We start from the raw sequence: 24,604 nt of genomic DNA, 5'->3' as shown, positions 1-24,604 counted from the left end.
CGCGGTAACGGAATAGCACCCCAGTGAGATGCGCGACGCGACACACGATATGCGACGAGCGATATCCAATGAGCGTATTAGTATTCCGGAAAAGCTGTACGCTCATTGGATATCGCGCATCGCATATCGCGTGTCGCGTCGCAAATTGCGCTGGCTGCGAGAGCCATTAGTCATTGGAAGACTACGCGCGTTTTTAAATGCACTATATTCAAATTGCAGATCGCAATGCATTACATTGATATTATTCGCATAAACTGTTGATAGTGGATTTTGGTAAATAAAAACATTTTTTCTATTCTCTTTTATTAGATAATTATCGTGTTAGTAACAATAAAAAATACAAATAAGTGTAAATAAAACAAATTGCCATATATATTTACATCTTACTGAACTATTATCACTTCATATATTTTATTAAAAAAATTTTTCATTAGAAAAATACAAAAGGAACATGGTTGTTATCCGCAGCCATATTTATACTTCGGATATGCAATGGCATCAAATAGCAAAAAATATAAACTATCTTGAATAAAATTCTATGAATTAGATTTTTATTAAATCTAGCCAATCATGATCTATTTCTTGGCTATTATTACTTCTATCATTCAAAATAATGTCCAACATTTCATCTAGATTTAAGTCATTGGAATTTACAGTATCTAGTGTATCATTTGCTGTATGATTATTTGTTGTATTTGAGTTATTCAAAATGTTCACATTGACTTCCAAATTTGTAGATGTTGATGATATATTTATATTAGTATTTGCATTTAAACAAGTTATTGCTTTATTTGCTTGTACATTGTCACTTTTATTCTGTTCTTTTTCAGTTTTGCATTGTGTATGCAAATTAAAATCACTGCCTTCAGTGGTAGCAAACTGAACACTAGAATCTGCTTTAGTATTTACTATAGAAGTTTCATATAAGTGCTTTTGCATTTTTTCATTATTAAGATGCTTATGTTGAAAAAACTTCTTAATATCAATGTGAACTTTCTCAATATTTGTAATTTCAGGCATTTGCTTATTAGCATTCCTACTTATATTCTTTTCCTTTGTAAACTTATTATCTGCCATCTCAGATGACTTATTACAGTCTGTACTTTCTCTCTTTGAACTAATAGATTCACTAGATTTATCTTCCATTGCAGAATTTGCCAAGTATTCAAGAGCCTCTTCTCTAGGAGTCATAGGTGGTGTATAAAGCGAAAGTTCTGATAGTGTAGGTGTAGATTCTTCATTGACGTATTCATCCCAATTACATGTCATTGCTGATCTTTGAAAGTATTTCAGATTCTGATAGCCTAAAGGCCAGATACACTGAAACATAAGCAAAATTGTAAGCACAAATATAAGAATATTTATATTCTTATATTAATATTAATTATTAATTATACAAGTGAAGATCTAGAAAAAATTAGTATTTACATCAATTCTTTCACAGCTCCATACTGCTTCGTCTAGGTTGATTTGAAATGCTTTCACTTTACTTTTCACACCATTCTTCATGCACAGCGGGCAAAACTTCTGCATCTTATAATAATCGTGATTAGGTAGTATTTTACAAGGAGATAACTTCGTCGACGTGTATATTCGCTGTTACGAGTTATCAAAAAATATTTATGAATTATTACATTTAATGCCTTTATACCTGAGACAGTTAATTTTAATCACTGTTCAAAATCGTCCGACAATTCTGGAGAGGAAACAAGCAACATCATTGACCTCTGGTTGGTTGGTAAACTCGTGTTTAGATTAGTAGCGAACGTTTCGTAGCATCCATATAATTTTCTATTTTTTTTGTTAATATTCATGTTAATAATACATATAATATTTTAAAATATATATTAAGCACTTATTATAATCTAATGAACTTTATTATTCATAAACTTTTGTAACACTTTTTTAACTTTTTCCATTTAAAACATTTTATTTTCTCTTGTTCCCAATCTCTCATTACTGTTTATCGTTATTGCAGACCTCCCTTGTCTCTAACCTCAATATCGCCCCTGCCTAGATTGTTGGTACATAACCTAACCTGACATAACCTAACTTTAAATACCAAGGAATACGAAAATGAGAATCTATAAGAATTTGCAATTATTTAATAATTAAATAATCGTATAATAAAAAGTAATTATTATATATTATCGTATCATTATGAGTGAAATTCCAGAAACACAAGTTAAAGACAGTGCAGTCTCCGTTATAACTGAACAAGAACGTACTTTGGCACAAAATGCACTGTCAGACTTTCAGAAAGGTTCCTACGCATCATGCTTGTCGCATTTAAACAAGCTAGAAAGCCTCAGGCCTACGGATCTTAAAGTTACACACAACAAAGTTGTCGTAGAATATTATAAGAGCGATTTGAAAAAAACTGAGTTGATGCGAAAGAGCTTGAATGCTATATGTGGCCAAATATCAACGGCAGACTCTAGTGAGGCTATCGATGATGTCGAAAAGTGTGTCATGAGATACAATCAAGCTGTGCTGTTATATCATACCAGACAGTATAATGCAGCAATTCAAATTATGAATAGACTCTTTGCTTTCATCGAACCAATGGGTGTGTATAATGATTGACAATCACATATGTACAATATTTTTCTTTTATTTATTTTGATATGTATTCATATATGCTTATTATTTGCAGAAGAGACTTTAGCACACAAAGTTTGTTTGTTATTAATTGAATTATATATAATAACAGAACAACCAGATACAGCTCTTTCAATACTAAATTATATAGAGAGCCAGTTTGTATCTACTGATAATTCCAAGATATCATCTGTTGACAAAGATGGTGTGATGAAATCTGTAAAGGATCAGAAAGAACAAAAGAAAGGTGTCAGTGATTCAGCAACAGATGCATTCAAGATAAAACTCTTGAAATATAAAGCAAGGATATATCTTCTGACCCATCAATTAAAACTCTGTAAAAAAGAATGGAAGACATTAGTTTCACTGGGTACACCAGTGGTGGTAATATTATTATTAATTACAATAATTACAGTTTACAAAATAAGATCAGTTACTACAGCATTATTGATGTATTATATTATTTAAATTAGTTTATTTTAATGTGTGACTATAGAAAACTCATGAAAATTTTATTACTTTATTGTTGTTTCCAGAACACATCAACAATTTTTTTGAAAGCTAATCTGGAATATTTGCGAGGAAATCATAAAAAGGCAATGAAATTATTAAATTCTGCGACTACAGAAAACTTAGATTTTAAGTATGTCGTGCGCGTAAATTAGATATAAATAAATAAGTTTAAATTGAAAATACTTATATCTGTTACATAAATGTTATATTTCAAATAGATAAAATTACTTCCTGTTTCAGTATTTCTAAAATATATTGTATTAATGTATGATTTGCAGGTCGTGTGGGGAGTCTTTGGCCGTTTTATATTATAATAATATGGCATGTTTGCATTTCGCGATGGATAAGCCAAATTTGGCTTGTTTCTACCTGCGAAAAGCTCTTCACGAAAATAAATGCGCAGTAGAAAGTGTACAAGTTAAAGATACTGGTAATTATCTGGTTTCATTTCGACTCACTTGGGTTTATATTCAATTATGGAATGCATTGGAATCATGGAATTTTTTAGATATAAGCACTTTTAATGACTTTAATATGATTAATTATTTTTCTATTTTCGAGTATATATATTTGCTTTATTGTGTATGCTAATATTAAAAAAAACATTTTATATAGATGCTTTATCTAATTTAATTATTGTGTATGCTAATATTAAAAAAAACATTTTATATAGATGCCTTATCTTCTCAACCTTTGTACACACTTGGTAGTAACAAACACTACGAGCTGATGTACAGTTTAGGAGTATCGTTATTACATGCTGGTCAAGCATCAAAAGCCTTTGATTGTTTTACGGAAGCGGCGCAGAGGTTTCACAATAATCCTAAGCTATGGCTCAGAATGGCAGAATGTTGTATTTATTGTCACAAACACGTAAGTTACAATTGATATAATTGATATTACTAATTCAATAGCCGTGGCTTATTAATTACTAATTTTTCTCCCAATTTTACGTTACTAATCTGCATAAGTAAGAAATTTTAGTTTCGACTACGGACTTATTATATCTATGTTTTATATTAAAAGTAAAAAGTGAATTGTTTATAATATCTTTCTTCATTTATCTTGACATTCAAACGAAGATAAATTTGCACAATAAAATCATATATGTTGCTTTTAATGTAATAATTATTAATAATAAGTTATTTATAATTTCCAGTCAAATGAAGTCGATTTTAAGATGTTACGACGACGTGAGGATTTGGTGCAGAAAGTCGTGGGTTCTGGTATTTACAGAAAGATCATATTAGCCACGTCTCTTTCGGAAAAGGTCAATTATCATTCTGAAGGCTTATCCTACGCGATCCCACAGCCAATGTTGGAATTCGGGTCCTTGTGTTTGAAAAATGCGTTATTTTTGCTGCCAAATAATAATGAGTCAAATGTACCAACGACAACTACTACAAATTCACAGACAGTATCACTATCATTAACACCTGGCCACAATTTAGGTATAAATTTTAAAACATAAATTTTAAGACATAAATTTAGGTATACATTTTATGACACAAACACTATTGCACGTGACTTTACAATTTGTAATAATTTGTATTTTATATAAATACTTTTAGGTGTGCAACATAATACAACGCCAATGTCTCAAGCCACGGCTATTGAATCTTTCAATTTAAAAATCAGCGTGTTGGCCGCTAGCGCATATGTTTCCTTGTGCCTTGGAGATTATACGCTTGCCCTTGAGCATGCAAAAGCACTATTGAGCTTTAATAAACTGCCGGGTGCGTATAGAATGTTAGGCAATTTATATGCTGCTGAAAGCCTGATATTCATGGATAAGATCAGTGAGGCTCTCGAATACCTCAAACCGGAAAATCTTCAAGATTTAAATACATTCACGACCATGCCAGAAGTTTCCGAGAAAGATAAAGACAAAGCAGAGGAAGTTGTTGCAAAGCCTATAAAAAGTAAGCTTAGAAAATAATTTTTTTTATTTAATATGATTCTCTTTATGACTAGCATGTATATAGTATTCTCATAATTCTTAATTGTTCAGAGATAAGTACATTTATCTTGTTTTTATGATATTTTTTCTAATAATGTTTTACTGATACAAATTCAAACACAAAATAGAATACTTAAAAATCAATTCCTTGAAATTACAGCATGGTATCCTACAACAATTTCTACCGGTGTTGCTGTGTTACGTTACAACTTAGCTGTGGCTTACGCTATACGTGGCGAACTAGACAAATCTGGAGAAACTTTAAAACAGGTGAGTGTGTTTTTTAAAACTGATTTAATTCATTTCTTAATGTAACATAGTAATACAAGACATTTTTTATTCCAGATATGGATATCAAAACCACAAGATTGTGATGTACCGATACAAATAATAATGCTGGCTTTGTACATAGAGTTGCAATTAGGTAACGTCTGTTTTGTTACATTAATGTTAGTTAATAATTGTTACCTATAGAATGAGGTATTTCAAAGATATTATTACACTTATTTATTATATCGAATATAAGTATATTTTATGTAATTAAGGTAATTATAAAATACTTTGTATATTTTAGGTCGTGCAGACGTCTCCAAATCGATAATAAAGCAACACTGTCTACAATGTCGTTAAGGATCGAGATTTAAATTGACTTTAAAAGACAAAACTTTTATATTTTTTCAATTAGTATATGCAGGATACTCTTTATTTCAATTCCTGTTATTATTTCTGAAACAAATGATCATAGCAGAAAATATTCCAAATGAGAGTTAATTGTGATAAAAATGTCCTTAGCATATAATGGTTTCTAAGTCAGTATAATTTTGTTCTAGGTAAAGTCGTTTTCAAGATATAAAAAATTGTCTATTTATTTTTATATAAAAGTTTTTTTTGTTTATGGAGAATTTATTAAAATGGGTTTGTATCATACAACATAAATCTAAATATCTATAAATGCGATCATATAACAAGAACGAATAAATTTTATATAACAATAAAATTTATATATTTCGAACGAGAATAACGTAGTTATTTCTCGTTTTCTTTCTCTTTCATTAAAAATTAACCATTTTTTTTTATCAAAATAATAAGAAATATGACGTTTACAATATAATATAGAAAATTTCTGAAGAATATATTAGCTATTTTCTAGCAAAAAGAACACTGTTACACAAAGTTATTTTATTAGCTACACAATATCTAAGATATTTTCTGAGATAACAGGTATCCAACAAAATCGTTGGAAACGTCACTCTAGTGTACACGCACCGGCGTTAATGCCGTCCGAATATCCGTGTGACTCGCACACGATAACGCGTCACTCATACACTGCTGCGTGTAGATGAGTCATGAGCAGCACGGAGTGGCGGAGGGAGCTAGCGGTATACGATCGTCGGACGCTTGGAGAATAGTGGTGGGAGTCGCGGCGATCTTCCATCCTCTATCGCAAACGTAAGAACGAGAGAAATAGCATTATAAGACGTCTGGACAGAAATGCCGTCCTAAAATACGTGTGACACACACTAAGAAAACGCTTGACTCACACTGTCTCGTCTATACGTGAGCAATACGCGGTGTCCCGACGACTGTTTCGCTCGCTCGAACGTTCATGCATTTTTCATTGTTAGCAAGGAAATTACTGTAATGTAAAAATCTTGGGGAAAGGTTTTTAGGAGGCTTTGACAAATGCTTCTTAATAGCTACTCTTGAAAAAAAAATAAATATTAGATTTATTTTAATATAGAATTCTGAACCAACATAGAATATGTTGCAACAATATAACGTTTGTGTAGGTTGTCGATCGAAGAAGAGTATTTTTAATTTTATTGTTGCATAAACACGCGAGATATAATTATTTCATATTTTATGCGTTCGAGTATCGTTCCATCGTTATAAAATTTGGTGGCCCTGAGAAGGGCCGATTTTTGTGTCGAAGCAGTTGAGGTCGATAGTCAATAGTAGAAACGGGTCGCATTTTTGTATCCATAGTAATAAGGAACAATAATTATTTGAAACAGGCGCAAAAATCGGCCCTTTTTAGAGTCACCAAATTTTATAACGATGGAACGATACTCGAACGCATAAAATATGAAATAATTATATCTCGCGTGTTTATGCAACAATAAAATTAAAAATACTCTTCTTCGATCGACAACCTACACAAACGTTATATTGTTGCAACATATTCTATGTTGGTTCAGAATTCTATATTAAAATAAATCTAATATTTATTTTTTTTTCAAGAGTAGCAATTAAGAAGCATTTGTCAAAGCCTCCTAAAAACCTTTCCCCAAGATTTTTACATTACAGTAATTTCCTTGCTAACAATGAAAAATGCATGAACGTTCGAGCGAGCGAAACAGTCGTCGGGACACCGCGTATTGCTTACGTATAGACGAGATAGTGTGAGTCAAGCGTTTTCTTAGTGTGTGTCACACGTATTTTAGGACGGCATTTCTGTCCAGACGTCTTATAATGCTATTTCTCTCGTTCTTACGTTTGCGATAGAGGATGGAAGATCGCCGCGACTCCCACCACTATTCTCCAAGCGTCCGACGATCGTATACCGCTAGCTCCCTCCGCCACTCCGTGCTGCTCATGACTCATCTACACGCAGCAGTGTATGAGTGACGCGTTATCGTGTGCGAGTCACACGGATATTCGGACGGCATTAACGTCGGTGCGTGTACATACTCGTTTTACTAGACTCCTTAACATTTTCTACCATTGAAGTGAAACAATTATATATTTGAATGTCGAAGAGAAAGAGCAGAAATAGCAAATACAAAAAAAGCAAACAAAACAAACCTATAGTGTCTTTAAAATTAGTGCAAAATGACACTTTAGATTCCAGAATTCTTTGCATCGATTGGTTGTGTCCAATCGGTGTCCTCTCTAGGGCTGCGTTCAAATTCCCTACCCGGGTGCACTCTAATGGCTCCTGCACACAGGACGCGGTAATGCTTGCCGCACGGCGGAAGTTCGCGCGACAGCTAATTAATATGTTGCTTTTCCGTAAGAGCTAGAAGGTTATTACGGAAAGCAGCATATTGATTGGCTATCACGCGAACTTCCGCCGCGCGGCAAGCATTACCGCGTCCTGTGTGCAGGAGCCATAAAGGCCCTTGCACAATGCCAGGCAACAGGAAATAGGAATTCGGATTGGTCAATTGTTTCTATTCCCTGTTTCTATTGGCTAATACCTATTTCTATTACCTGTAGCCTGGCATTGTGCAAGGGTCTTAATACTAGAAGTGCTATAGTATGGTTGCGTTCCGTTTTACACATTATGCGCGCATTCCCTACAGTATACGTAAAGTGAACTGTAGATAAATGCGCGCATATACGTGAAACGGAACGCGGCCTATGTAACATATAGGCCGGTATTCATAGCCGGATCTTATATTTAAGACCGTCTTAAGTTTATCTTTAGATGTTTTGTAACCAGTGAAATCATCCGTAGACCATCTAAAGATGAATTTTAGATGATCTTAAATATAAAATCCGACTATGAATATCGGTCATACTATAGGCCGGTATTCATAATCGGGTCTTATATTTAAGACTGCTTAAGTTCATCTTTAGATACTCCGTAGCCAATGAAATGATCCGTACATCATCTGAAGATAAACTCAAGATGGTCTTAAATATAAGATCTGACTATGAATACCGGCCATAGTGTTTCTAGTAATATAGTGCAGCTAGGGATCGATTATGTATCTCAAAATGGGGTGAAAATGACGAGTAAATTTACTAGAATATTTGTAACTTTATTGGTCAATGCCTAGTGAATTTGCTCACTTTTGTAATTTTCACTTCGTTTCGAAATACACAATCGGCCCTCTGGGCTGTGTTCAGATTCCACACCCGGGTGTATTCTATTACTAGAAGTGCTATAGCATATGTAACATATACTATAGTGTTTCTAGTAATAGAGTGTACCCGAATGAAGAATCTGAACGCACCCTGGATAAAGAATCTGGGAATCGATTGTTTATCTCGAAACAAAGTGAAAATTACAAAAGTGAGCAAATTCCCTAGGCATTAACCAATGAAGAGACAATATTCTAGTAAATTTGTTCACTTTTGTAATTTTCACTCCATTTCGAGATAAATAATCGACTCCCTGGGCTGCGTTCTAAAACTCTACTCGACGGGTAGAGTAGCATTTCATTGACCAATAAGAACAAAGATAACTAGGACTTCTTTATAACAATGGCTGCATTCAACAGACTCAACAGTTGCACAACAGTTGAGTAATTTGTCAATGTAATTGGTCTAGATTTAGGGATCTAATAGCAAGAACCAATAATCGTTGATTGCTCACTGAGCGCTTTTTCTACTGAATGCGCCCAATTAGTCAATTAAATGTACTCTACCCATCGAGTAGAATTTTGGAACGCAGTTCTGAACGCAGCCCAAACTAGGGTATGACACTTCTAGAACGTGGCGACCCTGAGTTGCTCTTATGCTTGCTTACTTTGCTACATGTTCATGGTGGTGTATTATTATTATATTTATATGATAAAATATATATATCGTGTGAAACAATTAGAAATTTTTGTAAACTTTTGTTAAATCAAATTTAACGACGAGATGGGTGTACCAGCATTTTTTCGATGGTTAAGTCGAAAATACCCTTCCGTAATTGTCGAATGCATCGAGCAGAAGGTACGTTAGGTTAATTTTTATATATATTTATTTTATATCAATATAAATCAATATCAAGTTATATGCCTGTTGTATTTTTTAAAATTTGGTTTTTCCAAAGTGAAAAATAAAGTATGTTTATGGATTGCGATTCTTTTATTATATATATATTATGTAAACAAATTTGTTTTTGATACCTCACAGTCCATAAATACGGACGGAGTATGTGTTCCTGTAAATTCTGCAGATCCAAATCCAAACGGAGTAGAATTCGATAATCTTTATCTTGATATGAATGGTATAATACATCCTTGTACACACCCAGAAGATAAGTGAGTATAAAGTTCTGTGAAAAGATATTTGTCTGATATTTATCATCTTTTAATACAATGCGACATCAATTTGTTATTATATTAGATTTTGTTTCCAAGTTTGAGCCATATGTATTCTTTTTTGCCAGATTTCAATATTTTGTGAACTAAAATGTTCAAATCTAATATTCATGGATATCACAAAAGTCTCAAATACCAAATTTGTTGTTATGTTTTTCCTAATATAGACCAGCACCTAAAGATGAGGATGAAATGATGGAAGCTATCTTTGAGTGTATTGATAGATTGTTTCGTATTGTTAGACCGAGAAAGTTGCTTTACATGGCAATTGATGGAGTGGTAAGTATTATCTTATGTAAAGAGTATTTATGCCTAAGAGAAACTAGATAAAACTACAATATACAATGTTTTGTTATGCAGGCACCCAGAGCTAAGATGAATCAACAAAGATCCCGACGATTTCGAGCATCAAAAGAAACATCAGAAAAAATTAATGAAATAGAAAGAATACGTACTGAATTGTCTCTCAAGGGTGCATCCTTGCCTCCTGAGAAACCAAAGGAAGCACATTTTGATAGTAATTGTATCACACCGGTATGTAGCAACAACAAATTAGTGTCTATGCAGAATGATGCAAAGTACGACAACATACGTAGAGCATGTTAACTAGCATGTTAGAGCAGAAAGATTCCTGCAAATTATTTTTTAAATAATCAAAATTTCGAGATATAAAGCTCCTAATCCTATTACTGTGGTACCTTGGGTAATGTCGTGAAAAGCAAGAAAATATGTCAAAAATTTTTACGTGCTATTTTCAAATAAAAAGATATTTGTATGAAATAACACTTCAGATCATTTGAGCATATTTGTAAAATATTCCGAAAATCATTTTTTTCTCTTAACAGTCAATAAATATTTCTAAAATTAATGCGACACCCAATCTTTCTTTTCAACCTATTTTTCTTTATGATTTTGCCACGTGATGGGACCAAGGATCTTAATTTTTTGAAATTTTGTGTTTATTTAAAAAATGATAAGGATAATCATTTTGCTCAGGTTGACATGTTTTACTTGCACATGTGCATTGTATCTTGCATCAAATACTCTATATAGATAAATCAGAGCTCGGAATTAGTTGCCCATTTCGACCGATTCTCGAGAGCTACGCCTTCTATCTTCCCCTTGCCGCGAGCAGGCCACGTAAGTGACGGTCGCGGCCGCTCGCGGCTCCAAGCTTGAAGCTGCGGCAAGGGAAAGATAGAAGGCGTAGCTCCCGAGAATCGGCCGAAATGGGCAACTAATTCCGAGCTCTGAGATAAATATTTAATTTTCATAACCCAATAATTGATTTGATCTATCGTTGAAGTTATATACTCTTTATACAAACATACCATTTGCTATCTTATGTTTTAGGGTACACCATTTATGGCAAGATTATCGGCATGTTTACATTATTACATTCACGAACGTTTGAACAATGACCCTGGTTGGAGGAATATTAAAGTGATATTGAGCGACGCCAATGTACCTGGTGAAGGAGAACATAAGATAATGGATTTTATACGACGACAAAGATGTACGTTTCTATGCTTGTACAATACTATCTCGAGTATGCAAATCTTAGTAATATATTGGCATACATGGACATATCATATCTTTTGCGTATTTTACAGCACAACCCGATCATGATCCCAATACGCAACATGTTCTATGTGGAGCAGACGCAGATTTAATCATGTTGGGTCTTGCTACTCATGAACCTAATTTTACTATCATCCGCGAAGAATTTAAGCCGAATAAACCAAAACCGTGCGATATATGTGGCCAGTTAGGGCATGAAATGCGAGACTGTACTGGTGCGGAACCGAATCAAAAAGAAGAGGAGAATGCATACGGGTCCGAGGGCCAGTTCATATTCGTGCGTTTAAACGTTCTGCGAGAGTATTTAGAAAAAGAGTTGTTTATGCCAAATCTGCCGTTCAAATATGATTTCGAACGAGCTGTCGATGATTGGGTATTTATGTGTTTCTTCGTAGGAAACGATTTTTTACCTCATCTTCCTTCTTTAGAAATTAGAGAAGGTGCAATAGACAGACTCGTTACTTTGTACAAGAAAGCAGTATATAAAACAGGAGTACGTATTTTTTAGAAAAAACTGGGTAACATGATAAGATAACGAAATATAATCTCGAATCATTTACAGGGCTTTTTGACAGACAGCGGAGATGTCAATTTAGATCGTGTGCAATTAATAATGTCAGATCTTGCTGAAGTTGAGGATGAGATATTTAAGAAAAGACAAGAAAATGAACTGGCTTTCAAACAACGTGAGAAAGATAAGAAGAGGAGAAACGAAATTATCAGTAATTTCAAACCAAAATGGATTCCTGCAGGACAATTTGCGCCTAATGTAAGGTTTTTATTTTATTATATCTTTGCTGTATATAATATATAAAGAATCACTATTGTTTTTAAACACTTTAATGTATAATTATAATATATTCATGAAAACAGGTGTTATTCGTTAAGTTTAGTATAAAAAATATATTAAATATTACAAAATTCTTACAGCCCCTTGGACAAACGGTCAAGCCTATAGAAAATGCACGTTATGAAGCTTATCAAATGCGTGTACAAGGGAGAAATTATAACACAAATGTTGCTGAAAATAAGAATACTAATCATGCTTTAGAGAGTATGTTACGGCCTGAGGTATTAACTTTAACTTCTTTCTATACATTTATTTATTTATAATACTATATATAATGTGATTAAAGTTTACTAATCTTTTTTGTACAGAACACTAGTAACAAAGGGCAAAAACGTAAAATTGAGGAAATCAATGCTGAGTCAGATGATGAGCAGTCGCATGATGAAGTGCGTCTTTGGGAGGATGGTTTCAAAGATCGTTACTATGAGTCTAAATTTGGTGTGTCTACTGATAATCTCGCATTCAGGTAACAATAGAATTTAACTATTCTATAGCATTTTTATAAATACAAATCTTGTTAGTTCCCTACTTATTACTACATTGTTCTAAATATGATATGAACTTATGATATTACAATAAAAATTACAAAAAACTTATTTCGAAAAGTAAGTTAATTTGTGTATATAAGTATTTATTGTATTCATTTGTTTGAAGAAATAACGTTGCTTTACAATACGTACGAGGTTTATGCTGGGTCCTGCGATATTATTACCAAGGCTGCGCATCGTGGAGATGGTATTTTCCGTACCATTACGCGCCATTCGCAAGTGATTTTATTAATATTGGTGGTCTTTCTACAGAATTTGAAAAAGACACTGTACCGGTAAATATAATAAATCTTGTGATGTATATTAAGTTTATTAATTTATAATTAGTTTCGTGTTAGTTAGATATACATTTACACTATGAACTAATAATATTATTTTGCAGTTTCGTCCATTAGAACAACTGATGGGCGTTTTTCCTGCTGCTAGTAGTAAACATGTACCTATACCATGGGCGAAGTTAATGAGCGATCCAGTATGTATATATTGATGCTGTGGACTAAATATTTAAAATATAAAAAATAAAATTACAAGAAGATATAAGGAACTTATATATATATATTGATTTTACTTTAGCTACATTGCCAAGAAGGGGCTTGGTTTACAATCAAATCTTAGCCACACTCATTCATTTATTCTTCTTATTCTAAGACCTGAAAAGAAAACTACACTTTTTATCTTATTAAATGACAATATATCACAATGTATTACAATATGTCCTATTATTATTTCGTTTAATATAGTCTGCAAAATTATATCTTATATCTATAAGGAACTTATATCTTACTTATAACTTTTATCTTTTTATTTTTTTATTTGCGTAAAAGTTTCTATATTTAAACATGTCATTTTATCGTTTATTTACAGAAATCTCAGATTATTGACTTTTACCCAGAAGATTTCAAGATCGATTTGAACGGGAAGAAATTCGCTTGGCAAGGTGTGGCTTTACTTCCATTTGTTGACGAGCAAAGATTATTCAAGGCTCTGGCGCCATATTATGAAAGCCTAACAGAAGCAGAAAGTAAGTGATACAAGCACTTTTATAATTAACATAATATATCGCGTAATTGTCGAATTTTCTTTTAGCCACATATTTTTTGAAAAGGTTAGAGTGAGCTCTTTTTTAGCCGGAAATTGGCCGGAAGACTTCACAGGGGAACTGTTAAAAGTATTTAACACTTCCGGGGATATAGTATTATCAAAATCAATCGTTTTGCTAACATACTGGAACGAAAGAAGATGTTACGCCGTTGTTTGTGCGCTATGAACACTGCTCAGGATACATATATGAAATATATGTAAGAAAAGAAAAAGAAAAGAGTTTTTGATTTGAGCATAATGTTTATAGTTCAAAGACTCACGGATAACATTATTAGTTTGAATTCGATGCATCATGTGTTTTAACATAGTATAAAAATAATTTCAGACTTTATTATTAAGACATTTGAGCAAATTAAAAGATAAAGAAAATAAAGCGAATCATCTATTGAAAGCATTAGTTTCCATGATTAGAATCTGTGGCGAGAAAAAATGATTCTAATGATTTTCAAACATTTTATGCATGTTGAATTAACATAGTATTAATATCGCATTTTTTTGTTTTCAGAAAAGAGAAACGTTCGCGGTGATGACAGGCTGTACGTTGGTATGGGAAATGACGGTTATAATTACGTAAGAGGAATATATCAAAATCGTTGCGGATTTGACAAGGAGTTTGAAATAAGTATGGAAGGTATGCGAGGTACTGTGCTCCTGTCGGAAGATTGCGTGATTGAGGGAGGCATGGTACCTTCGCCTGTAAGAGGTTTACCAGTTAGAAACAACAAAGTATATTGGTACGTATGCGGGTACTCAATCTAATTAAAATTATATACATGTACACAAAAATAATATTATTTGTAAAACTGATATTATAACAAATGCACTTTTCTCTTAATCCACAGCGTCAAATTCAAAGATCCAAAATACAGCAGCAGCCACATCTTTCCTGCTTGTAAGCTGAAAGGAGCTAAGGAACCGCCGCGCGTCCTGAAACCGCAAGATTTCGATCTTATGAATCGTGACAATAGGCACCAATGGAAGCCACAAATTGGTTTCACTCGATCCACGCAGTCTGTTTCGTTAGCACAGGCAGGACATAGAATGCTCGAGTAAGTATCATCATTCGTCACTTTAACCAATTCTTAGCATAGTTTTTTATACTTTGATAAAAACAGTTGGTTATATATATATACAAAGTATATAATCTTTGCATTTAAAAAAAAATTATGATTTTCATAAAAAGTAAGTGAAAACTTGCAGTTATCGAATTAACAATATATCATATTGAAATAATGAAAGTATATGTAAGAATTAAAGAAAAGAAAGTTTTTTTCAATTATTTTGGAAATAAATGTATCGTTATTCTATTGTACTAAAATATTCAAACGAGACAGAGTAATTTATCAGACGATATTTTTTTACCTTACAGACGACACACGAACCACAATCGACCTCAATCGCAGACATATGCCAACATTCCTCCACCAATCAATTTATATCAACCACCGTTTCATGGTAAGTCGTTCTATATTTATATATTCGCATTAATGCTTGATGCAGTGTAATGCTAGAAATCTTGAATTATGAAATGCGGAAAACACACTGAACAGAAAAAACATGAATATTCTTGGCTGCTGTTTTAATACAATAGGACACCTATCATCTCAATTAATAGAAAGATATGTTTAGGTAGACAAAATGTTTCCGATAATGAAGCATTCACTTTTTTAACAAAGAGCTTTATTTTGAGAAGAATGGTAAAAATCTATAAAACCGATAGCTTATTTACAAATATATGCATCATGAATCTGATAAATCATACAGATTTGTTTTGAATTTGAAGAGGAATTTGGAATTAATTCTGCTTTATACATGGAGATGGAAACCGCACGTAAAATCATGGAAAATCGGCCATGTATACTTTACGTACAAATTTCTTATTAGAAGGTCTTTCGAATCGTTATTTTTTTTGACGAATTGGTGGTTTCGCGGATAAAGTCAAGGGTGATGTATCGATCAACGATAAGTCGCTGGGACTTTCGGCGGCACATAGGTAGTGGACTGGACGTGTTTACGCTGACGGAACAGGGTGGAAGGGATTGAATTGGAGGGTCGAAGAAGGCTCGCGCGCGGCGACCCTAACAGAATAGCGTTTCGCAATCAGTCAGTCAGTCAGTCAATTGTTTTCTAACTGGGACCGGTCCCTCCTGGTTACTTATTTCATCTCCCCTTGCCACCATCAGTCCTCCCACACTCCTGCCGTTCCAACAATACCGAGATTAGGAGAGTCGAATTGAAGTTATCACGATCAAGCATGAGGGCTCACCTCGAATTAACGGTGTTGAGCGAAATCGAGCGGAGGTGCTCGTTTTTCTTTTGGTCGGTTACACGTGTTGAGAGGACATCCTCCCCCATGAGGGTATACGGTCAACGGCCTTCATTCAGGTTGCGACACGAACTTTGAAATGATCGTGCGAAAGAAGAAGTGAACTTTTGGAGAATACGTCAAATATTAGTTGTGTCTTTTCGTTTTTTTTTCTCTCTGTCGGTTTTCTCAGGAGCGCGAGGGTGGCGCGACTTGTCGCTTCGCGTCGCGTTTCGTTTCGTGTCAGAAAGGTGAGGGTGCTGAGTTCGTGGGTTGGTGGACACGAGCGCGGTGGTGAATCGACTTGTCGGGGGCGGTACTGGCGCAGGGAAGCTTCGTCGAGAACACGAGCTGGCGGGGCAGGGGACCGCGAAGCCGAGGGGGCTCTCGTCCGGGATTAGCTCCGGGGGTAGTTCGTCACGTAGAGCGTGACTCCGGCCGTTTTGTTGTTTGGCACGTCGAGGCAACGGCGAACGGTTCCCCGGTTTCGCCCAATTATAAAACAAACGCGGCGCACTCCGTAATTATCCAATTAGCAGACGTACGGCCTACCCCGCGCGACCTCTCGTACGTCACGTTTCTCCCTCCCCCTCGCCTACTCATCCATCTCCTTTAGCTTCCGTTGCGCTCTCCGTATGCTTTTGCTCGTGGCACAAAAGCGATCACTTTGTACCGACGACTTTGCCGCTCGCCGTGACTCCATTGTCGTCGATCCATCCAGTCGCTTCTTTGCACACGCGTTGTTGAACGAGCGAATGAGGATCTAGTGATTTTCGTCACACATACACATACACACCTTTTGGTCGATACGACAATTCGCATTCGCGCGTTATTTGCGAATAGTTAAAGATTGAATGCACGAAGAGATATTTAATAGTCTTTCTTTATGAAAAAGATTTCCCTATGTAAAGAGTTGTGACACTTATTGACAAATAATCTATCTTCATTGTTTTCATAGTTTGCATTCAATATTGTGTGTTTCGATAACTGAGTTTTTTTTCAACTGACTTCTCTTATTATTTATTATGTTTGTTATATTTTATTCTTGCACTTCATTGTTACTCGACCGTACCGGTCGGTCGCATCTTCACGCTCGGACGTAAAAACAAAACGTTATATGGAGTACAATGGTCTCGTGTGTGATTGATTTACCGAGGGGAGTAAATGCCACGCACAGACAAAAGTGAACCCTCGCTGTGAGAGCAAGTGTTGAGGATACAAAATGATCTTTCCGTGAAGGACGCAAGAAGCTCGCGCTTTCTTTCAACGGTCACTTCCATCGTCGTTTTTGCATTTTATTTTATTTATTAACTGTAACTTGAAAAGATTCCATGAAATCGATAGTCTTCAACCAATTACACGACTTGAATCTCATCCATACTAAGATAAGATGTCACCCGACTCTTGAACGATCATATGCAATTATAATTTCTTATACGTAGTATGAGATGTCGCGTAATATACAATGTAACGTGAAATTTTATATGCAACTCCTTACAATGCAATTAATCATATATTATGCATAAATTAATGAGACGCGTCGGTGTGATAATGCTGGCTACCGGTGATTGACGTACCGGCATTCAACGTGTCAAAGGTCCATCCAACGAGATAAGAATTATTCCCTTTCGTTCGTAGGTAAGTTTCTTATGCCAGCAGCGCTACAGGTGTAAGCGCACTCACATTTTGCATTATTAACCCGGTATGCGCAACCGACGATCTTACAGCGAGACGGAGTGAGGTGAGACGAGGTGAAGTGAGGTGAGGTGAGGTGAGGTGAGGTGAGGCGAGGCGAGGCGAGGCGAGGCGAGGCGAAGCGAGGTGAGGGCAAGCGCGAGTAAACAAGTAAACGGTATTTCCGCCGGGAGGGATGAAGCTCGGCCGAGGGGGAGGAGGTTACACTTTGTTCGTTCGTCCATCTCCGCGTCCAGATGACAGGTGCAGGGACCCCTCGTTAGACAAATTAAGCAACCTTTCTGGCCTCGGTGCTGTCGGTGGTATATCTTCGTCTACTTTCATCTCCGTCCACCCTTCTCTCTTTCTCTCTCTTTCTCTCCCTCTCTCTCCACACGTGCGCACACGCGTTCGTGTTCGTCCGGGACAGGTTTCGAGTGGACTGCAAACACTCGTATAGCAGCAGCAGCAGCAGCAGCAGCAGCAGCAGCGGCGGCAGCAGCAGTGGCAGCGGCAGCAACAGCAGCAGCAGCAACAGCAGCAGAAGCTCGAATCGCGTAGAAACTATACACGAGTCCTTACGATCTGCAGTTATCATGAAGAGAACGTCGATGATATATGCTCCGTTTAGAATCGCCTTCTCGAAATTATTTCTTTGATTTTTTCGACACTCCGTTTGTTTATTCCTTCTTCTTTGATAGAGCAGAGATCACCCTCGCGAGAAATCTTTCGCTGTCGCGTTTCGAAGTTAATGCCCGTGTTTCATGTGCGCGAAGGGAGAGAAGGAAGAGGGGGGAAAGAGTAAACGGGGGATAAATTACGACGATACGTCATTCGATGTAAACTTACCGGAAAACGGATATATGTATAAACACACCGGGCATGCGCGCGCTGAAGAACTCGTGAAAATAAAACGCGGAGCGAAAGGAGATAGGAGGAAGAAATGTGCGTGCGTCTTGTCTCTTCTCTTCTCTTTCCACCTCTGCCGTTTCTTCTCCCGACCCATTCATTCACCACGGCCTATTCACGGTACGTTTATCTACCTGCCCATCATGGGATCCCCATTAAAGACGGGTTCCATTCACCTACGCGCGCAATGACGAACTTATCCCTCGGATCTTGGCAGGCAGTCAATGTCTACGGTTCCCTTTTGATCCTCGCTTCGAGACGGCGATGAGAGGAACATTTGATAATCCTTGACGCCGCGACAGGCAGAAATTGAATCGCCATTGACTCGGTTTTTCGGGGTGGAGTTACGTTTTACGGGAGTAAAATATCGGACGCGCACTCGGAGTAACTAATGACGTAATGCCGCGCGCGAGTTGACGCGCTGATGAAACCTGGCCGACGTTGAACAGAATTCGCGTCGGTTTCGTCGTTATTAACGTTGGCTTGCTTCGACCGAGCTTTCACGCGAGCTTTACTGCGAAAACGAACATGTGCGCTGAAAACGTTAAAATCGGATGAAAAGAACCAAGTCTCGGAGTTACGCGAATTTTCTCGCTTAAACTGCAGCCGAGTCAAGTTGAATTAAAGATCATACAGCGTAATCGAGTCGTTAGTTTTTTCTAATCGTACACATTTGTCTCTGTACACCGAGGTAAAGCTATTACAGTGATCGATTACTATTTTGGGTAGGAATGCGCGATATTCACCGATTAATCGATACGTCCAATTTTTTGTCGAAAAATCGATTATTAATTGCCAATATTTTTTAAGTTTGATATATCGATGTTCGATTTTTTTTGTGAATATTGAAATATATGAAATATTGGAATATATTGAAATATTCGATTTTTTTGTGAATATTGATTTGCTATGCTACGTGCAGCTTCAAATTTAAAATAAAAATAGTTAAAATTCAAATTTCTGTAGTAACGTTCTAATGTTATCGACGACTTTACAATATAAATTTTAACATATTTATGCTAATATTACATGTGTCATACGATAAGCTTTTCGAATACGTTTATTGACTGGAGGACAGAGTATTTCTGGGATTACTCTGGGCACCCTCGAAATTCTGTATCTGACAACCAATTAACATATCCGACAAGCTTCCCAAGTAGAAATTTGTCCAGTTTCTACCCAGTCTGATCTGACCAGTAACTACCCAGGAATTTTTGGTAACTAACTAATTTTTAGCCACTTTTCTTAGCCAGCAATTCTTGTTGCGACAGCTAATCAAAGCACCAGTGGTGCTGTTGATGCTTCTATATGCTAATTATAGAAATATTAATATATTAAAAAATTGTTAATATTAAAACAAATGTTAAACTGAAATAATAGAAAGCTCCTTGAAAATAGATAAACTAATAGTGAGAAATTAACGGCACATAAGGAGCAAGCACGGATGTCTTAGTGCTATTAAATATTAATATTACTTTATTTAATATTAATATGATTGTGGGAGGATAAAATTGTCCAGTATATTAAACGCACGTATCGAAATTTTTTCGTCGATTATCGTACGCGGAGAATCACCTTCCATACTTAGACCGATCCTTGAGTCCCAATTTTTAAATATATATTTTTATTAAAATCCCAAACCCCCATTAAACAAATGACTCAAATAGATTCCTTGTATATGTTGCGAAAAAACTGCCTCCGCCAGAACTCGAACTTGGAACCTTCCCACTTTCCGGGCGGGACGCCTTTCCATTCGGCCACCGAGGCTTCGACAGTAATCTCGCAACACAATGTTTATAAAATTCTCTAAGATGTAAGTTGAGAGAGAATGAAAGAGTCGATCTCGTAAGAGATGTTATTATACGAGAGAGAGATAGCATATTCTTCCTGCCGATGCTTATGATAAACTGAAATAATAGAAAGCTCCTGGACAATACTGGACAATTTTATCCTCCCACAATCATATTAATATTAAATAAAGTAATATTAGTATTTAATAGCACTAAGACATCCGTGCTTGCTCCTTATGTGCCGTTAATTTCTCACTATTAGTTTAAAACAAATGTGTTTAATTTTTAAATATTAGAAAATAATAAAATCGATATATCAAATCTTTGATTTTTTTGCAATAATCGATTATTCGATATCAATTTTTTCCATTATTATCGATTCTTCCGATAACGGTTTTTTTTGTTAATATCGCGCATCTCTAATTTTGGGATTGTTAATAATGATTGTTCTTACTTTTCTGAATACTCAATAAAAAAATTAATCGATAATGCGTACGGTTAGAAAATCCTAATAATCTGCGTGTAACTTTGCGTGTTTATTTATTACGTATTGAGACTATTATATCGTTTACGTTCGTTAAAGTTACGTTAGACACGTGAAAGCTCGGTCGAAGCAAGTCAACGTTAATAACAACGAAACCGACGCGAATTCTAAACAGTAACAACTGAAGAGGAGCAAATAAGGAGTACAGCACGGATGTCTTAGTAAATACTAATACTATTAAATACTAATATTATATAATATTAAAATGATAGTGGGAGGATAATTATGTCCAGCATGTCAAACGCACGTATCAAAATTTTTCTTCGATTAACATACGCGGCGAATCTACCTTCCATACTTAGACCGATCCTTGAATCCCAATTTTTTATATATATATATTTAAAATTCCCAAAATCCATTAAACCGATGACTCAAATAGATTCATTATATATGTTGCGAAAAAACCGCCAGGACTCGAACCTGGAACCTCCCCACTTTCCGGGCGAGACGCCTTTCCATTCGGCCACCGAGGCTTCGACAGTAATCTCGCAACACAATGTTTATAAAATTCTCTAAGATGTAAGTTGAGAGAGAATGAAAGAGTCGATCTCGTAAGAGATGTTATTATACGAGAGAGAGATAGCATATATTCTTCCGCCTAATGCTTAAGATACACAGAAATTATAGTAATTATAATAATTATCCTCCCACTATCATATTAATATTATATAATATTAGTATTTAATAGCACTAAGACATCCGTGCTGTACTCCTTATTTGCCTCTTCAGTTGTTACTGTTTAGTTATTCTAAAAAGGAGCTTTCTATAATTTCCGACGCGAATTCTGTTCAACATCGGCCAGGTTTCACCAGTGCGTCAACTCGTGCGCGGAATTAGTTACTTCGAGCGTGCGTCCGATATTTTACTCCTGTAAACGAACGTATTATATCGGTCTATGTACGAGATCGATTTGATATTTTCGATATAATCTTTTCTTTCCCACAATTGTAAAACGTAAGCCGGTTGAAACGAGGTGGCTCACCTTAACGAGGTCTATCCCGCGGATCATACGTCATATATCGCGATAAAACGATGACCGGGGCGTAAATTGGCCGATAGACGATGATATCAGTGGCGTTTGCTTCCCAAGCGAACGAGAGGGACACGGGGGCTCGGTAAGGCTTGTTTTCCGTGGTATATGGGGATGACGGGCGTCACCGACAGCGCCGCGGCTAATTTCCTCGGCATTGAGCCGCATTGTGCTCCAAATCGACCTTCCCACCTTCGGAAACCCACCCACCGAGACCGCAACGGGAACGCGAACCCTCCGTGCATTCGTCGGGGCCCCTTGAGAGTCGGGGGTCAGCTATTTTGTCGGCGCGCGCGATAGATCTGAATGATTTTAATGGAAGGCAACTCGCGCCGTTTTTCTTCGCGCTGCCACGCACAAATTGTTTGTTTTGATCGGGAAAAAAATAGATAGGTGTGTGTATAAAGAGGTACAATTAAAGAAACAAAGCAATTGCATCATCCGCGGCAAGGAAAATACTTGGGAGCGCGAAAATCCAAACATCAACACTGGAAATCCGTGTTCAAGGTATCGCGAGCTACGGTTGCGAGTCACAGAATTTTCTGTTTAAGAACATTTCTTTTCTTCGGATAATCTCTTATCTATCGCGTCGTTGGTAACGCGCCTTCTTTTCGTGGACACCAACGAGAAATCGCTGTACGGGTTGAGGACACGCGAAGAACGAAGGGTGAGCGAGCGTGCGACTGAGCCTCGAGAGGGATCCGCCCTCTCGTGAAGACTCCACCCGGTAGACAGTCTCACTAATTACGCTGCGCCTCATTAGGGTGGAAGCACCGCTGTCACTTAAGGACACGTACGACTACTTGTGCTTTGGCTTCGTCAAAGATGATATTTTTTTGCTTAAGAGCGCGAGCGCCGCGATGAAGGGAAGAAGAGGCACTGATACTCGCGATGTCTCTGTACCTCGAAATGAATGAAGATATCATTCACATACTCACACACACGAAGACAAGTGAAAATCCTTTGTCTTGAGAGCAGCTCAATCCGAATGCTCAAGTTGCGCATTTAAGAGAAGATCAAGCGGCTCGTTATACATTAGGATTTCCCCGTTTCTCTCTTGCATGCAAATGTGTGAGAGATGTATTACATGCATAAAAATTCAAGATAATCGTTTCTCAACGATCTCGTCTCGATGTTTTGGCACAAGAGTTACGAGAACATCGAATTGTGTGAAGGAAACCGACGGTCTTTCGTCAAAACGAGGGGATAAAGATGTCTTGATTCAACTCAAACAAGAGATATTGACGACTATGCGAGTCTAGATATCGGTGTTTGAGTGACATTTACGTTATATTTCAGATGCTGCGCGCGGTTGATCACTATGTTTTGATGTCTTGATTTTTTTATTATTCTTATACTGTCATCCTTCGTGTGTTGCCATGGGTAATCAGTGCGATTTATGTTTAAACGCAACGTGCATTATGTGATATAATTGATGCTTTGTGAGTGTTCGGATTATACACTTACCATTGCGCATTGATACTCTACATCGTCTGACCATTCAGATCCTCAGCATTCGACCTTTGTAACGTTCAGTCGTCCTCCTACATCATTCACATTTCACCCGCTTTACTTTACAGGATTGCACTCTCGCGATCACAATAATACCTTGTGACGTTTAACAATCGGACACGAAGGTCCAATCGTTAGATAAATTATTACAACGCTTTGAGGATGTACTTGTGAATCGAAGGGAAGAGAGAAAAAAGGAAATATCCCGTTCCGCGAATGTTTGTATTCCGTTAAAACACGAGGTTCACAGTCCCCAATTGATCTAAAACAAAAAACGAGTTTCCTGGTTAATTATGTCAATAGACGTATCAAGTAAGCAACAACTCACACGTTAAGATCGAGATAGCCAATCGCGGAAAGAAGTAGCAATGAGATAATAGGATTTTTAAGGTGGGATAAAATTATAATTGCAAACGAAAACGAGAATTTTCGATCTCGATTTAGGTCATTATCAATTATGCAAAATATAATCTTCTACTTAGAACACTTATTTCCTTCCCTTCTCTCTCTCTCTCTCTCTCTCTCTCTCTCTCTCTCTCTCTCTCTCTCTCTCTCTCGTGAGGAACTTGAGATAAGCTCGAGGATAAAAGAAGAGAAATCTCTTCTTGCCAATATTTACTTTTTTTCCTTGCATTCTACGCCAACTT

At 36.3% G+C, this 24,604-nt stretch overlaps 3 protein-coding genes across 5 annotated transcripts in view; 2 read left to right on the top strand and 1 right to left on the bottom strand.

Moving 5' to 3' along the window:
* Positions 1 to 392: 392 nt before the first annotated feature.
* LOC116844432 (GATA zinc finger domain-containing protein 8-like) lies at positions 393 to 1,791 on the bottom strand. 3 transcript variants are annotated; one of them, XM_032815934.1, is made up of 3 exons: positions 1,652 to 1,791; positions 1,429 to 1,533; positions 393 to 1,320 (listed from the first exon to the last, which is right to left on the bottom strand). In XM_032815934.1, exons 2-3 carry the CDS (start codon positions 1,531 to 1,533, stop codon positions 544 to 546), a joined length of 882 nt encoding a protein of 293 aa, XP_032671825.1. In that variant the 5' UTR covers positions 1,652 to 1,791; the 3' UTR covers positions 393 to 543. The 3 variants fall into 3 exon arrangements, with proteins under 3 accessions (XP_032671825.1, XP_032671827.1, XP_032671826.1); XM_032815936.1 differs by having other exon boundaries at positions 1,429 to 1,527; XM_032815935.1 differs by lacking the exon at positions 1,652 to 1,791 and having other exon boundaries at positions 1,429 to 1,572.
* Positions 1,792 to 2,119: 328 nt separating this feature from the next.
* On the top strand, positions 2,120 to 5,828 carry LOC116844431 (CCR4-NOT transcription complex subunit 10). The gene is made up of 10 exons (XM_032815933.1): positions 2,120 to 2,569; positions 2,657 to 2,985; positions 3,138 to 3,244; positions 3,393 to 3,544; positions 3,788 to 3,987; positions 4,274 to 4,565; positions 4,686 to 5,036; positions 5,235 to 5,344; positions 5,420 to 5,498; positions 5,649 to 5,828. Exons 1-10 carry the CDS (start codon positions 2,161 to 2,163, stop codon positions 5,702 to 5,704), a joined length of 2,085 nt encoding a protein of 694 aa, XP_032671824.1. The 5' UTR covers positions 2,120 to 2,160; the 3' UTR covers positions 5,705 to 5,828.
* A 3,695-nt stretch (positions 5,829 to 9,523) lies between these two features.
* LOC116844463 (5'-3' exoribonuclease 2 homolog) overlaps positions 9,524 to 24,604 on the top strand; it is a 37,777-nt gene continuing 22,696 nt past the window's right edge. Inside the window, exons 1-15 of the mRNA XM_032815978.1 lie at positions 9,524 to 9,742; positions 9,926 to 10,053; positions 10,281 to 10,392; positions 10,474 to 10,647; positions 11,467 to 11,629; positions 11,727 to 12,187; positions 12,257 to 12,463; positions 12,625 to 12,765; positions 12,853 to 13,010; positions 13,199 to 13,367; positions 13,475 to 13,564; positions 13,957 to 14,113; positions 14,699 to 14,927; positions 15,036 to 15,242; positions 15,563 to 15,648. Coding sequence (XP_032671869.1) covers positions 9,668 to 9,742; positions 9,926 to 10,053; positions 10,281 to 10,392; positions 10,474 to 10,647; positions 11,467 to 11,629; positions 11,727 to 12,187; positions 12,257 to 12,463; positions 12,625 to 12,765; positions 12,853 to 13,010; positions 13,199 to 13,367; positions 13,475 to 13,564; positions 13,957 to 14,113; positions 14,699 to 14,927; positions 15,036 to 15,242; positions 15,563 to 15,648 — 2,557 coding nt within the window. The 5' untranslated portion in view covers positions 9,524 to 9,667. The remainder of the gene's footprint in view (positions 9,743 to 9,925; positions 10,054 to 10,280; positions 10,393 to 10,473; positions 10,648 to 11,466; positions 11,630 to 11,726; positions 12,188 to 12,256; positions 12,464 to 12,624; positions 12,766 to 12,852; positions 13,011 to 13,198; positions 13,368 to 13,474; positions 13,565 to 13,956; positions 14,114 to 14,698; positions 14,928 to 15,035; positions 15,243 to 15,562; positions 15,649 to 24,604) is intronic.

The sequence above is a fragment of the Odontomachus brunneus genome, unplaced genomic scaffold (assembly GCF_010583005.1).
Source record: "Odontomachus brunneus isolate Ranch 3 - 2012 unplaced genomic scaffold, Obru_v1 Obru_scaffold_041, whole genome shotgun sequence".
Taxonomy (NCBI): domain Eukaryota; kingdom Metazoa; phylum Arthropoda; class Insecta; order Hymenoptera; family Formicidae; genus Odontomachus; species Odontomachus brunneus.
Note: the sequence above shows the minus strand (reverse complement) of the source record. Positions and strands in the feature narration are given on the sequence as shown.

Excerpts from the sequence above, each read along its gene's own strand:
- LOC116844432 (XM_032815934.1), bottom strand. The coding sequence starts at position 1,533 with ATGCAGAAGTTTTGCCCGCTGTGCATGAAGAATGGTGTGAAAAGTAAA. Across the intron at positions 1,321-1,428 it reads GGAGCTGTGAAAGAATTGAT|TGTATCTGGCCTTTAGGCTA; the intron begins GTAAATACTAAT and ends CTTATGTTTCAG.
- LOC116844431 (XM_032815933.1), top strand. The coding sequence starts at position 2,161 with ATGAGTGAAATTCCAGAAACACAAGTTAAAGACAGTGCAGTCTCCGTT. Across the intron at positions 3,988-4,273 it reads GTATTTATTGTCACAAACAC|TCAAATGAAGTCGATTTTAA; the intron begins GTAAGTTACAAT and ends TATAATTTCCAG. Across the intron at positions 5,345-5,419 it reads CTGGAGAAACTTTAAAACAG|ATATGGATATCAAAACCACA; the intron begins GTGAGTGTGTTT and ends TTTTTATTCCAG.